Consider the following 12,637-nt stretch of genomic DNA (forward strand, 5'->3'; position numbering starts at 1 on the left):
GCGGCTGCGGCGGTCCCCCTCTCCGCTCCCTCCCTCCTCCCCGCCCCCCGGCGGGGCGCTGCTACTACGGCGATCGCCACCTCACGCCGAAGGAATGCTCGAAGTATGCACACGTTCCCAAAAGTGGACCTCCTTCACCGCCGGAGGAGCATACATCACCCCGTGGCAGCCGTCCACCTTCTCAGGCGTTTCGTAACCGAGTAAACTGAGAGCTGGGAACAGCCCTCTATTAAGTAGCCCGCGGCGCGGAGTCTCTTCCCACTTGGCGAGGGCGAACCGCCCCAGACGCGTCCGCGCGCGGGCAGCTGCAGGCTCAGGCGGTCTCCACTCGTGCTGCCGCGCCCGCCGCTCCTCCGCGATCCTCCGCCTCCTCCCGGACTTCCCAGCTGCTGCCCACGCCTCGGCGGCCGCCAGGTACTCCCGGAGCGCAGCGCCTGTCTCCGGGCGTGCGGGGGCCACACGGAGCGCCAGCTGCTCCGACGCCGGGAAGCCGCTGTCGCTGCCACCTCAGGTCAGTCTGGTTTCTGTCCCCTTTCCCCCAACCCATCCTTAAAACAGCATTATAAGGAAACGGAGTCCAGCTTGCACCTTGCTGGGGGCGGTGAAGAATCCTGGGCAAGGACACTTTGGACTTGTAATAGTATAGATGGGCTTGAGCTTTGTCTTGTATGCTGAGATTTTGTGATTCTTTGGGTTTTCGAGAGAGAGGGGAATGCTGCTTTTCTTAAGAGCTGAGCAAGGTTGTGTGCGCGGAAAGCATCCAGCTCAGTATTTCGGTTCCTAGAGGAGTTTCATCCATAGATACTGTCGATTTCAATGGAGGGCGCGCCGGGTTCTGGGGCTGCGGGGCCCTGGTGATCTCGCGGCGGTGGATTTGTCGGGGACGGCAGGCGTGCGGCGGGGGCACTCGGAAGGTATTTTGGTGACGCACAGTGCGGAATTCTTTGGAGATCCCGCTGAGTGCTCTGCAGCTCGTCGAGGCTGCGAGGGTGTGGGTGGCATCTCGAGGCAGATTCCTGGTCGAGTGTTCTGGCTCCTTCCTCCCCTGCCTTTCAGAGCATCCGAGATGGTGGGTTAGGCCAGCACTAGGGGACTCGTTCTTGGCGGACTTTCCCCAGCTTTTGGAGAAACCCCCCCTCTCCGACTCCCTCCCGGGTGCTTTGGTGGAGGCTCTATTCGGGGTCTGGGAGATCTCCGCGGAGGTTTTCCACTCAAATCCTAGACTTGTGGGGATCAGAAAGCGCGAGGCGCCCGACTGTTCACTGAGCGGAGCAGGTACCCCCAAGCGGGCGTCCTCGGGAGCCGTCCAGTGATCAGTTCAGGGCTCCCCGGGACTCGGACTCCGTAGGCTTCTAATGAATGTTGGGGAGGGATGGGGCAGGAAAGGAAATAAACGTTAAGCTCTCCTTCGGCTAATGCCAAGGTCGTGGTGGGTAGGAGAAGTAGGCGACGAGCACGTGGGGTGTACGTGTGTGATTTTCTTTTTAACTTGACGCGGGAGTTAAGGAATTGGCTTCTTCCAGCGGGGGATTGGGGGGCGGCGAGTTGGCAGAAGGGGACGAGTCCCCTTAGCCCCCACTCCCACCCCAGTGGACTCATTTTTATTCATGGAGGTGAAGTGAGGGAATCCTCGCTGCCACGTAGGGGCGGCCGCTTTCAGATATTTATGTCTGAGAATGCTCAATGAAGTGTTGCTAAGCATTCAAAGGAATGTTCTGGCTAAAAAGAAGAGAAAGCGTTTTCTTTTTTTAAACATATGTAGACGGGATGCTTGGCTGGCTAGCTGAGCTAACTGCGTTCCGATATCCCGGTGCGAGATGATTCATTCTTGTCCGCTGAGCCGGGGAAACCGATAGGTGGCGATCGAGACCCAGCAAAAGTGTTTTCACTCAGGTTTTTGTTGAGTTCAGCTGTTAAAAGAAAAAAAAATCTGCACACAGCTTTTCGGTGGGTCGATTGTCCGCCTTTAACTTTTTGCGAGCACGACTGCCAACTGAGTTGGAAATTATTATAGCAAAGTTAGGGCCAGATGACTGAAACAATGGGCCAGTGTCACCTCTTGCTTTTCACGGATGTAGAAGAGGCTTAGAAATATCAAACAGTTGTTAATTAGGAAGAAAGAAATTGCTAGACCCCTTAGATACCCAGGGGAGTGCCAAAATTTTAATCTTGGCTTCACAAAAAGGAGCTCCAGGCAATTTGGCACGCCTGCTCATCAGACATTTAAAATGCGATTTACACTCAGGCGGAGGAAAGCTGCCCTCATGCTTTGTGCCAATAATTTGGAAAGTCATCGTTGGAGATTGTCAGTTTCTTTTCTCAAAGAGCCCTCAACCTTTGGCTCAGTTTTGTATTCCCAAGCAGGACAGTCTCCTACCCGCCTCCATTTTTACTGAGGCCTAGGCTGTTGCCTTACAATAATTTATGTACCCCAGAGTCAAGTCTTTATGTTTTGCCACTGGCAGCTTCCCAGTTCAGTTCTTTGCTAGTAGCTTTTGTCTTTGGGTTGAACCTTAGACTATTTTAGGAGATTCCATTCTGTAGACATGGCTTAAGCACCTACTGCGTGCTGGGAAACCGCAAAGATGAATAAGATTCTTTGTCTTTAAGGAATTAATAATGTAATTACAGAATCAGGAAAAATCAGAACAGAACATATTCTCCTCTGGGGCATATATACTTATAATCTCCCAGCTTAAATAGTTAAATATAAAGATTATTATTGATAACTTTTATTTAAAAACACCTGGGAAAAACAGACAAGGGTGTCTTGCTTCTTCCATTTTGCTGTCTTTTTGTTATTATGTATTTTGGAGATGGTTTCTCCTCATCTCGGGTAAAGGATTTATCAGATGTGAAAAGAACACAGCAGGAGGGTCAGGTTTCAGCTGGTCCTTACATATTTCTGTGTAATCCATTTCAGATCTTAAAGAGCTGCATATTTGAAAGCAGAACAAAATGAAGAAAAAAGAGAATTAAAAAGGTTTATTATACTTTTCCAAACTACCCTGAGACCACTGAAGTACAGTTACCTAAAGAGTTCAGCAGCTAGGAAAAAGCAGCCAGATAAAATCCCCAGCTGGAAGAGATATTTAGTTGAGTCAGGGATAAAGTGACCTCTGAATTAGCCATTACCCAGGCAGGATGAAGTCATGTGGGGGCTGGTAAGGCCTTAACCCGGGATGCTAAGCAGGACCAGTCTCTAGGAGAACAGGACCCTTTTTAAACGTGGACTTCCTCCTAGGGCTGTGATGAAACTTCTGTAGACAACTTGACTTCCACTGCTCCACAATAGGCCAATTATGTGCTGGGGTAGGCCCTGTGGCTGTTAAGGCAGATCTGGTCGGGTTCTGGACTAGGTCCAGGCTCCAGTTCTAAGCTGGTTCAAGGCCTGCCCCGACCTAGTTCTGATACGGTCACTGCTTCCTCCCGCAGATCTCTTCATGCCGCTGTGAGCTCGGAGGCCGAGGATGCGGACCAGGCTTCCCCCAGCGCTTGCCGCCCTGGGCGCGGCCCTGCTCCTGTCTTGCATTGAGGCAGAAGGTAAAAGGCTCCCTTTCCCCTCACCGAGTGACAATGAAAATTCGAGAAAGGAAAAAACACATCTTTCTTGCCTCTTCCTTGCACTGTTTTCTCTGCGCTTCGTGCTTTCTCCGGTGGTTTCTCTCCTCCAGAGAAATGCCCCTTTCTCCTGTGGTTTGTCCATTTCCCAGCTCTCAGGTCCAGCTCTTTCATATTCTGCTTAATGCATTCCGTGCAGTGCTGTGTGGTCTCCTTGAGCTTGTCTCTGCGGTGTGCTGTCCACACTGCCACCTGCACTGCCGCCTTCTGAGAAGACCAACCGCCCAGGAGGGGGCGACGGCTCTACCCAGCTCTACCCACAGGACACCTCCGGGTAGCACCCAGGAGCCCCGGAGAAGCGGGCGCGCTCACACGCTTGGGTGGTAACCAACCACCTGGCTCGGGGCTGCGACCTCGGTGACAGAACACAATAAAAGACTCCAACAGCGCTGGCTCTGCGCCTCTGTGTGCTTTGTTTGGGCGCTCAGTCGGCGGGGCGGACGGTGCGGGCAGATGAGCCAGCAGCCACGCCGCCTCGGGGTGATGGCGGGCAAGCGGAGATCCGGGACCCCGGGTGTTCGCGTGACCTAGGGTCGCGGCTGTGCCTGTTTGGTTCTCAGGGCTCCAAGGTGCGTGCCCTGGACTGGCCCAGCTCAGACGGGTTGAGCCTGGGCCAAGGTTTCCAGCCCGGGAAGCGAGCGCGCCAGAGTTGCTGGGCACCATCTCCAGCATCCTGCCCAGGCTCTCTCCTGCCTCCCTCCGGGAGAGCCTGGTGCATCTGACCTTCCCGCGGAAGCGGTGGGGGCCTCCGAGATGGGTCTCCAAAACGGCGTCTTGTGGTCCCTCCTACATAAAATGGAGAGCTTTTGTTAGATGTCCCACCCAATTTTATTTGTTGTGTGCACTTGATGTCTTAATTTCTCAGTGTTCATTAAACAAGCCATTTCCGGATGTCAACCCCTGGCGGCTTCTGTGTTCCCTCAGTTGTCACTGGAGACCTGACAAATTAGTTTTTTTATTCTGCAAGGTAAATGGGGTACTGTCATAAAAGATATCTGTTTTTTTTGTTTTTTTTTTTTTTTCAATAAAGAACCCCTGATGAAGTTAAGGGAGTGGAAAAGAATACTTCTGTGAGTGACAGCTGTGGAAGTTCTAGGTTGAGTTGTGCTTTTTTAGGTGCTGTGAGAAAGCATGGTTGTTTGCATGATGATGCTGAGGCTTTCAATGATTCCATAGTGTTTGATTTTCTGCTTCAAGACTGCAGGTAAAAAAAAAAAATAGGGGAAGCAGAATGTTTCCAAAATGTATGGCATGTTTAGAAAAGTGACAGAAACTTGCTGACTCTTCTTAGATTATTAATATTTTATGAATGTAGAGGCTTTTCAGAGTGGCCTCTGTGAAGTAATATTCAGATGAGTTTGCTTTTAATGTTCCTTTCTATGTCGTTGTTAGGAAGGAATTTTATTTGAGGAACTACTGGAGGGCCTACTACAGATATTTTTAGATAATTCACTGAAGTGGCCCATTTATTGCTCATTAAGAAATAGTTATTTGAAAATCAGAAAGAGTTGAGAATTCTTAGAAAAAGAATTAGGCTGGAAATGATGTAAGTGGAAAAAATTGATTCTGAATTAGATATTGGCTGGTTAGCAAAGTGCAGTTAAAAAGAACAGTTTACTGGCCAGGCAGGGTGGCTCATGCCTGTAATCCCAGCACTCTTGGAGTCCAAAGCATGTGGATCACCTGAGGTCGGGAGTTCAAGACCAGCGTGACCAACATAGAGTAACCCTGTCTCTACTAAAAATACAAAAAATTAGCTGGGCGTGGTGGCGCATGCCTGTGATCCCAGCTACTCAGGAGACTGAGGCAGGAGAATCACTTCAATCTGGGAAGTGGAGGTTGTGGTGAGATCTGAGGCAGGAGAATCACTTCAATCTGGGAAGTGGAGGTTGTGGTGAGATCTCCATTGTACTCCAGCCTGGGCAACAAGAGAGAAACTCAGTCAAAAAAAAAAAAAAAAAAAAAAAAAAAAGAACAGCTTACTATCTACATTTCTGATTATTTCCATATTATATTTATCTTTTAAATTTGTATTTATTTCCATATGGTACAACTCTGTCTTTTTTTTTGCTTTCTTAAAATGTGTCTTTTTTTGCACCCCATCTAGTATTTAATAAATATATTTTATTAGGTTTTTTTGGCCTTATTCTCTAGTTTGGCATTGTCAAATAGAAATAATGGTATGAGCCACAAATGTAAGCCACATATACAACCTAAATTTTTCTTTCTGGTAGCCACATTCAAAATGGAAAAAGAAGCAGGAGAAATTAACTTTTGTAATGTATTTTATTTAACCTAATATTATTTCATCATGGAGCCAATATAAAAATTATTAGTGAGCTATTTGGCATTTTTTAATACTAAGTTTTTGACATCAGGTGTATATTTTATACTTGCATCACAGTTCATTTTAAAAATTATTTTTATTTTTCTGAGGCAGAGTCTTGCTCTGTTGCCCTGGCTGGAGTGTAATGGCTCCATCTTGGCTTACTGCAGCCTCTGCTTCCTGGGTTCAAGTGATTCCTATGCCTTAGCCTCCTAAGTAGCTGGTACTACAGGGGTTTGCCTCCACACCCGGCTAATGTTTGTGTTTTCAGCAGAGACGGGGTTTCACCATGCCAATTAGCCAGGTTTGTCTCGAACCTCTGGTCTCAAGTGATCCGCATGCCTCGGCCTCCCAGAGTGCTGGGATCACAGGCAGCACAGTTGATTTTGCACTGGCCACATTTCAAGAGCTTGATAGCCACACACGTCTGGTTGCTCCCGTTTTGGACAGCACAGCTGTGGTGTTGACTACTAAGTGGAGCCAGGAACTTTCAAAGGGCTAACAAAATTTGTGACCAAAGCCTTCCTGGGGACAGTGAGTTGGAAACAATTTATTTCAAATATTTCTGTTGGTGGGATTTCAAAATGTTAACTTGGGACTCTATTTGGTGCCATGCTATTTTAATCTTTGTCCTAAAGTAGCCACAGTTACATTTCTTTTCCTTTCATGACTCATACTTGTACTCTTTTATCTGTACTATTTTATCATTATTTTCTGTGAACTTAATGTTTTGTATGTCAAAAACTCAATAACTTTTTGAATATATTAATTAAAAGATTTTGGTATTCACTTTTTGCATTTCTTCTTTTTTATAGTGGTAATATTTTTGTCTTGACTTTCTTCTGCCTATTTGTAGGAGGAGCTATATTTTTCATACTATGTTATCTTATCCTGTAGAAATGAGTGGAAATGATTTTTTTTTCACTTTAGTATTTATAATTTTTAGCCACTGCATCGACTTTATCAACCATATCACTTGGCCAGTGCTCCGAGTGACCTCGAATGTATGAATTATTTTTGGTTCATGTATCATACAGTATATTTATTATTCTGTAGAAAATTTAACACTTTGCATTTAAAGGTTAATGGCCAGTATTCCCTGAGAATTGGTCATTTTCCTAATAATCTAGAATTTGAGATGAACACAAGTTTTGTGAAAAACAGAGTTTTCATTTTGGTTAGTCTGATTTATAGTTTATAATATATAATGAAAATTGAATATTATCAATTCATCAGTGAGTTGAGGCCATAGCTTTGTCTTGTGTCTGGGTTAAGAGACTAATTTATATATATTTCTATAATCCTATGTCTAACTTGTGTTATAACAGAAATTTCAAACTAGAGGCTAACATAGAGATAATCTATTCTATTTCTCCCATTTTTCAAATGAGAAAATGAGGCCCAGAGAGGCTGAATCACTTGGTCAACTAATGTAGTTACTTAGATATAAAAAACAGACAGGACCCCAGTCTTCTAGTCCTAGTTTAATGCTGGTTTGGTCACACTGTGCTTTCTTTGTGCTTGACGACTGGTTGAGCCAGGAGGTTTAATGAGAGGACACATTTTGTAATGTGTACAAATAGTCTGTAGCTTATTCTAAAATATTATCTTTTAAACTGGTTATTTATGATACCTTGAAAACACAAATGAAATGAATTTCTATGTCATGGCCTAGGTCATTAATTATGCTAATTTTGCATGGTAAACATAAATTAATGTCTGTAGAATATAGTTAACTCATCACATGTTGCATACTTGTAAAGTTTTCTATTATTAAGATAATATCCTTTCCAGTGTTGTTATCACAGATATCACACTCAAGGTTTTACTAGTTCATCAAGTTATTTTAGTTGTGTGTTCTTAGCTTTGATCTCCTCTACTCCCTCTCATCCATTTTCCCACCTGTCTATCCATCCTTCCGTTCATTCATCTCTGCAGTGAGTGGTAATTTCTTGGACATAGCCCCTTTTTGGGTGCCCTATTAAAAAATGTTTTAAAAAGTTATATATCAAATCAGACACTTTAGTTTTAAATTGCTTGAACAAGTGTATAAAGTTAATATACGAAATTTCATCTATATCTAAATTGGAAATACCTGAATACCATATATTTATGTATATATGTATAATATGTAATATGTAATAATAATATTACCCATATATTACACATGTAATATGTATAATATACATATAATTATACATGTATGCATATATACAAATAAACTATATATAAATATTGTTTATATTTACAAATATATATGGGTATATTAAAATATATATATTATACCTATTTGTGCCTAGTGTTCCATTATTGGAATGCTAAGCATGTCGAAGTTCTTTATATTTTAATGCTCAAGGTCATTGTCAAGGTCTGATTGCAAAAATTCAAAAAAATTGCAGCCTGAGGCTTAAAAGCTTAAAAGCTACTTAAATGGCTACTGCATATATTGTTTTCTAAAGTTAATTTTTGACGGAAATATTTCTTCTACTTTGCGTTTAATCTAATACAGTAGAAAATGGTATGTTTTATAGTCAGACCATGGAATCCAAGTGTTGTTACCTATTGACTGTGTTAATCTCTCTGAATTTCACTTGTTTATCCATAAAGCAGCGATAATAAGGTCCATCATTGGGTTCTTATAAGGAAAAAAGGCGACAACACAGTGACCAGCTCTCTGCCTGTTATAAGAGGACATTCAGCAAATGTCAGCTATTATTATCATTCCTAAAATATCCCAAATCCTGCCAGTTTATATAACAAAAATCTCATCAGAATGAGCCTTTCATAGCATAGTGTTTTGATAACAATAACATTATTCGTAAATGTGAACTTAAACTATGAGAGTAAAAATCCTTAAAATTTTAATCTCTTCACTATCAGCATTCACGTTTTGTGAATATATGTAAGATTGCTATTAATTTATAATATTTGTTCTGTTTCTCTTGGTTCAGACTCTCATCCTATGCAACTATGGCTCTTTGCAATTATAATCAATATGCAGCTAGTGCATAACTGAAAATTTCTAGCATCAGCATTGTTTTAAGGAACACCTAGATTCTGTTGTGATGATGTGATGGTGTTTATGAATTATTTTTATTTTTAAAGAAAATATTTTCAAACTTAATAAAGTACATTTTTTAGCATTGATTTATGTGGACACGGGTCATACACTCACATCTGCTTTATTATTTTTTCACGAAACAAACAAACAAATGTATAAATAGAATGACAAGGCTGAAAAGCTGTACATGTGATAAAATCAGCAAGAAGAAAAGCGAAGTGGGCTCTCTGTTGTACCCGGGCGGGTTGGCCACTCATTCCTACTTTGATTCCCACATACCACAGTTTCTATGAACACCTCAAGATCCTCTGAAATGTTAAAGACTTTTTCCCACAGTCAATTTTTCAGTTTATCTGGAATCCCGGTCATTTGGATATCAACAAGGGGGGCCGCTGCTGTCCTTCAGCAGTTTTAACCTAGTGTCCGCTGCTTCAGGCCATTTTCCTTCCAAGGTTGGTGGTACTGTTTTTCCATGTACTGAATTTTTTTTTAAAGCATGCTCAGGCCGGTTGTGTCTGCCTTTGCATTAAATTTGTCCTGAGCCATTGCTATTGGAACAATATTTTATAATGATATTCTTAATACCCGTTGTCCTATTAACATCTGTTGCATGCATGTTATACTAAGTGATGAGTACAGCTAAACCTCAAAATATAATTACGGACAGAAGAATGTTGAATAATTAAATTATGCATGTAGATTAATAGTCTAATCTCACTGCCTGTGTATGGATAGTAAGAATATAACATTCATTCCAATACTAGTGTATCCAATAAAAATAAAAAGCCGTCTCCTGTAGTTGGAGGCAGCAGTCCATTAAAGCAAATGTTTGCTTAATTATTTCCATTAAAATGTGTTATTAATATTATATAAATCTTTAACCCCAGTTAAATTCCGTGACTCATGTCTCAAAGCTACTACTGTATTTTAATTGACCTTCATAAAAACCTAAAAGGAGATTATAATCTCTCAAAACAGACGCAAAAATTCTGACTCACAAGGAATACTTTCAGACTAAAACATTTTAAGAAGAATGTGGCTGAAAGTCATCTTAATTTGTCGACCTGTTTCAAGAGTAATCATTTTTAATTCATCGACCATGCACTGACAGTGAGTCAGTACAATGCTGCATGAGAAGGCATGAACATTGTAGAGAGAATATCATTATAAAATATTTAGGAAATGTCTTTGTGTAATGACTACTGTACATGGAGGCTTTTGTTCATTGTGGGAAACTAAAAACAAGTCAACATTTCATTGACACATGCATGATGCTGTACAGTTTTGTATGTAAACTATTTCTTTCTGTACTTTTCAGTTATTCCTGTCATTGACTTTTCCAAGTTTTTATGCGCAGTCATGTCTTCAGATCACTGATCCTTCTTTGCTGTTTTCTTTAAGTTCTGTAAATAAATGTCCATAAATATACATTGATGTTGTCTTTTCATAATTAACCATTGTTTTGTAAAGGACCATACTGGCATTTTAATCTAAAATGCCCTTTCTAGTATGGAGTATACCTGCTGCAAAGGAAATAATAGTGTTGGTTTACACCCTGGAACATTCAGCAAGTCGGTGTAAACAGGCAGAATATTAGTTTATAAACTTTTGAATATCACTATTTATATACTTTTATTAGCATCACTTATTATTTTTGAATACTTTCCTATGAATATGAATATACATTTAAATGTATATTTCCTTGTCAGCTATAACTGTTTCCCATGATTCCTCATTTTCATTAAAATATATTTTTCATCTCTGCCACATATTTACATTTATCAAATAACAGTGAATAATTACAAGACCAAAAATGCAGAGAATGAACCAAAACCATTGCTGATTCTTGTCCATATTATGGGAAAAACGTATTATATCAATGTTTTGAATTAACTTCTCTGGTTGTTAGCAGGTTGTGATTTGGCATGCTTGTTCAAAATGCACTCAGCATGTATTGAAATTCCTTTAATTGTTATGTGAATTGTTTGCATATGTGGTTATTATCTGTGATTTCATTGTACTTGTATGTACTTGTATCCGAATATGTTTCTATTATGCTTGATTTTGCTGGCCATTCTTGAATGACCTAGCAACTCAAGAATCAAAAGTGTTTTGTGCTGTCTTCTGTAATATGTATATTCTCTGATGTTTTGTCAGCTTTTAGTTTTATTCTTATCCAACAACATATCTTTTATATTTGTTGGAAACAAATTTATGCAAAGACAATTTTAGAAAGCTTTGCTCAACACAATTCTTTATTAATTAAATTGACCATTTTGTGACATTGAAACTTTAAGTAATATAAACTCTCTCTTTTGCAGTTGACCCACCTTCAGACTTGAATTTTAAAATTATAGATGAAAATACTGTTCATATGTCATGGGCAAAACCAGTTGATCCAATTGTGGGTTACAGAATAACGGTGGACCCTACGACAGGTAAGTTTTGAGACTGTGGGGTTTTAAGACAGAAGCATCAGGATGCTATGATTCAATCTCCATCCCTTCTCCCATTTCATCTCGAAGAAGCTGAGCTTTAGGAAGCCTGAGGGATTTGATCCATGTCACCAGACATTTACTGAACTCAGATTTCAGATATCCAGCCTAGTATCCACAATTATATTTTAATGTTATTGAGTTTAACATGGTTTGCCGTGCTAAGCTGTTATAATTAAAAGTGGACTCTATTTTTACCTGATCAGAATATTGTTAGCAATCTTTGATCTTATAAAATTGAATCCTCATTCCTTGGCATTCTTCTTGAATCACTTAATCTTTTCAACATTTAAAGTGTCAGGTGGTGAAGTAAGTTGTTACACCTTACCCAGTGTCCTACACATTTCAGTATCCAGGAAACATCATTCTGTGATAATGGTAGACAACCATGATGAAAGATAAGAATTTACTTTGGCTAGACGGATTCTATAGATACTAGGTTGGATCCTTGGAAAGCAAAACAGAACAAAACTCATTTGGGCTGTTCTCAAACATTGTCTTTGGTGTTAATAATGTTGCCAAAATGTGGAGAACCAATCTCTGTTGATTAATTTTTAGTTCCAAAATAAAATGGGAAAATAACCATTTCCACTAACATTGGCTAAATGGTAGGAAGTCTTGACTGGCTGACAATACAAATGGATGATGTCAGCATAACTTATCACTAGAACTGTGCTTATTTTTCTTTTCAACTTTAAAAATGCCAAGGATTTTACATATTGATTTACCAGGAAACATAACTTTTAAAAAAAGATGATTTAAAAACTTTAAAAAGGGTCAAAAATTTACTTTTTCCTCTTTGAATCTTTTCTCCCCAAATACATTTGCAGTTAACTCATTCATTCCAAAGCAGAAAATCAGTTCAAACAGGGTCCATCTAGTTTCCAGATGTTGGGCATTACTGACCCCCAACACTTCCAAAACTGGCACTGAGGCTACTCAACCTGGCAGAGTCAGAGTGTCTTGATGTTCTCTAGACATCCTGGTTGGTTTTGATGTTCCACCTGTAAACCAAGAGCATTTTTTCATCATGTTGCACCTGTTTATCTTTCCCAATTATTTATATTTTGATGAAAACAATGTAATTAAAAATATCATCAGGCATGTTATTCCCAAGAACGACCATGTTTCCTG

General features: G+C 40.8%; 1 protein-coding gene across 6 annotated transcripts in view; it reads left to right on the plus strand.

The window, feature by feature from the left end:
* The first annotated feature begins 460 nt into the window (after positions 1-460).
* Positions 461-12,637, plus strand: part of COL12A1 (collagen type XII alpha 1 chain) — a 121,740-nt gene continuing 109,563 nt past the window's right edge. The window contains exons 1-3 of one of the 6 annotated variants that reach the window (XM_032275495.1): positions 461-511; positions 3,436-3,543; positions 11,330-11,446. In XM_032275495.1, the coding sequence (XP_032131386.1) occupies positions 3,471-3,543; positions 11,330-11,446 (190 nt within the window). In that variant the 5' untranslated portion in view covers positions 461-511; positions 3,436-3,470. Of the gene's footprint in view, positions 512-1,111; positions 1,276-2,840; positions 3,544-8,329; positions 9,461-11,329; positions 11,447-12,637 lie in introns of those variants that run through there. The other 5 variants (XM_032275493.1, XM_032275498.1, XM_032275497.1 and 2 more) reach the window with 5 other exon arrangements.

Source organism: Sapajus apella, unplaced genomic scaffold, assembly GCF_009761245.1.
Source record: "Sapajus apella isolate SASKATOON/1434 unplaced genomic scaffold, GSC_monkey_1.0 scaffold6, whole genome shotgun sequence".
NCBI classification, from domain to species: Eukaryota; Metazoa; Chordata; class Mammalia; order Primates; family Cebidae; genus Sapajus; species Sapajus apella.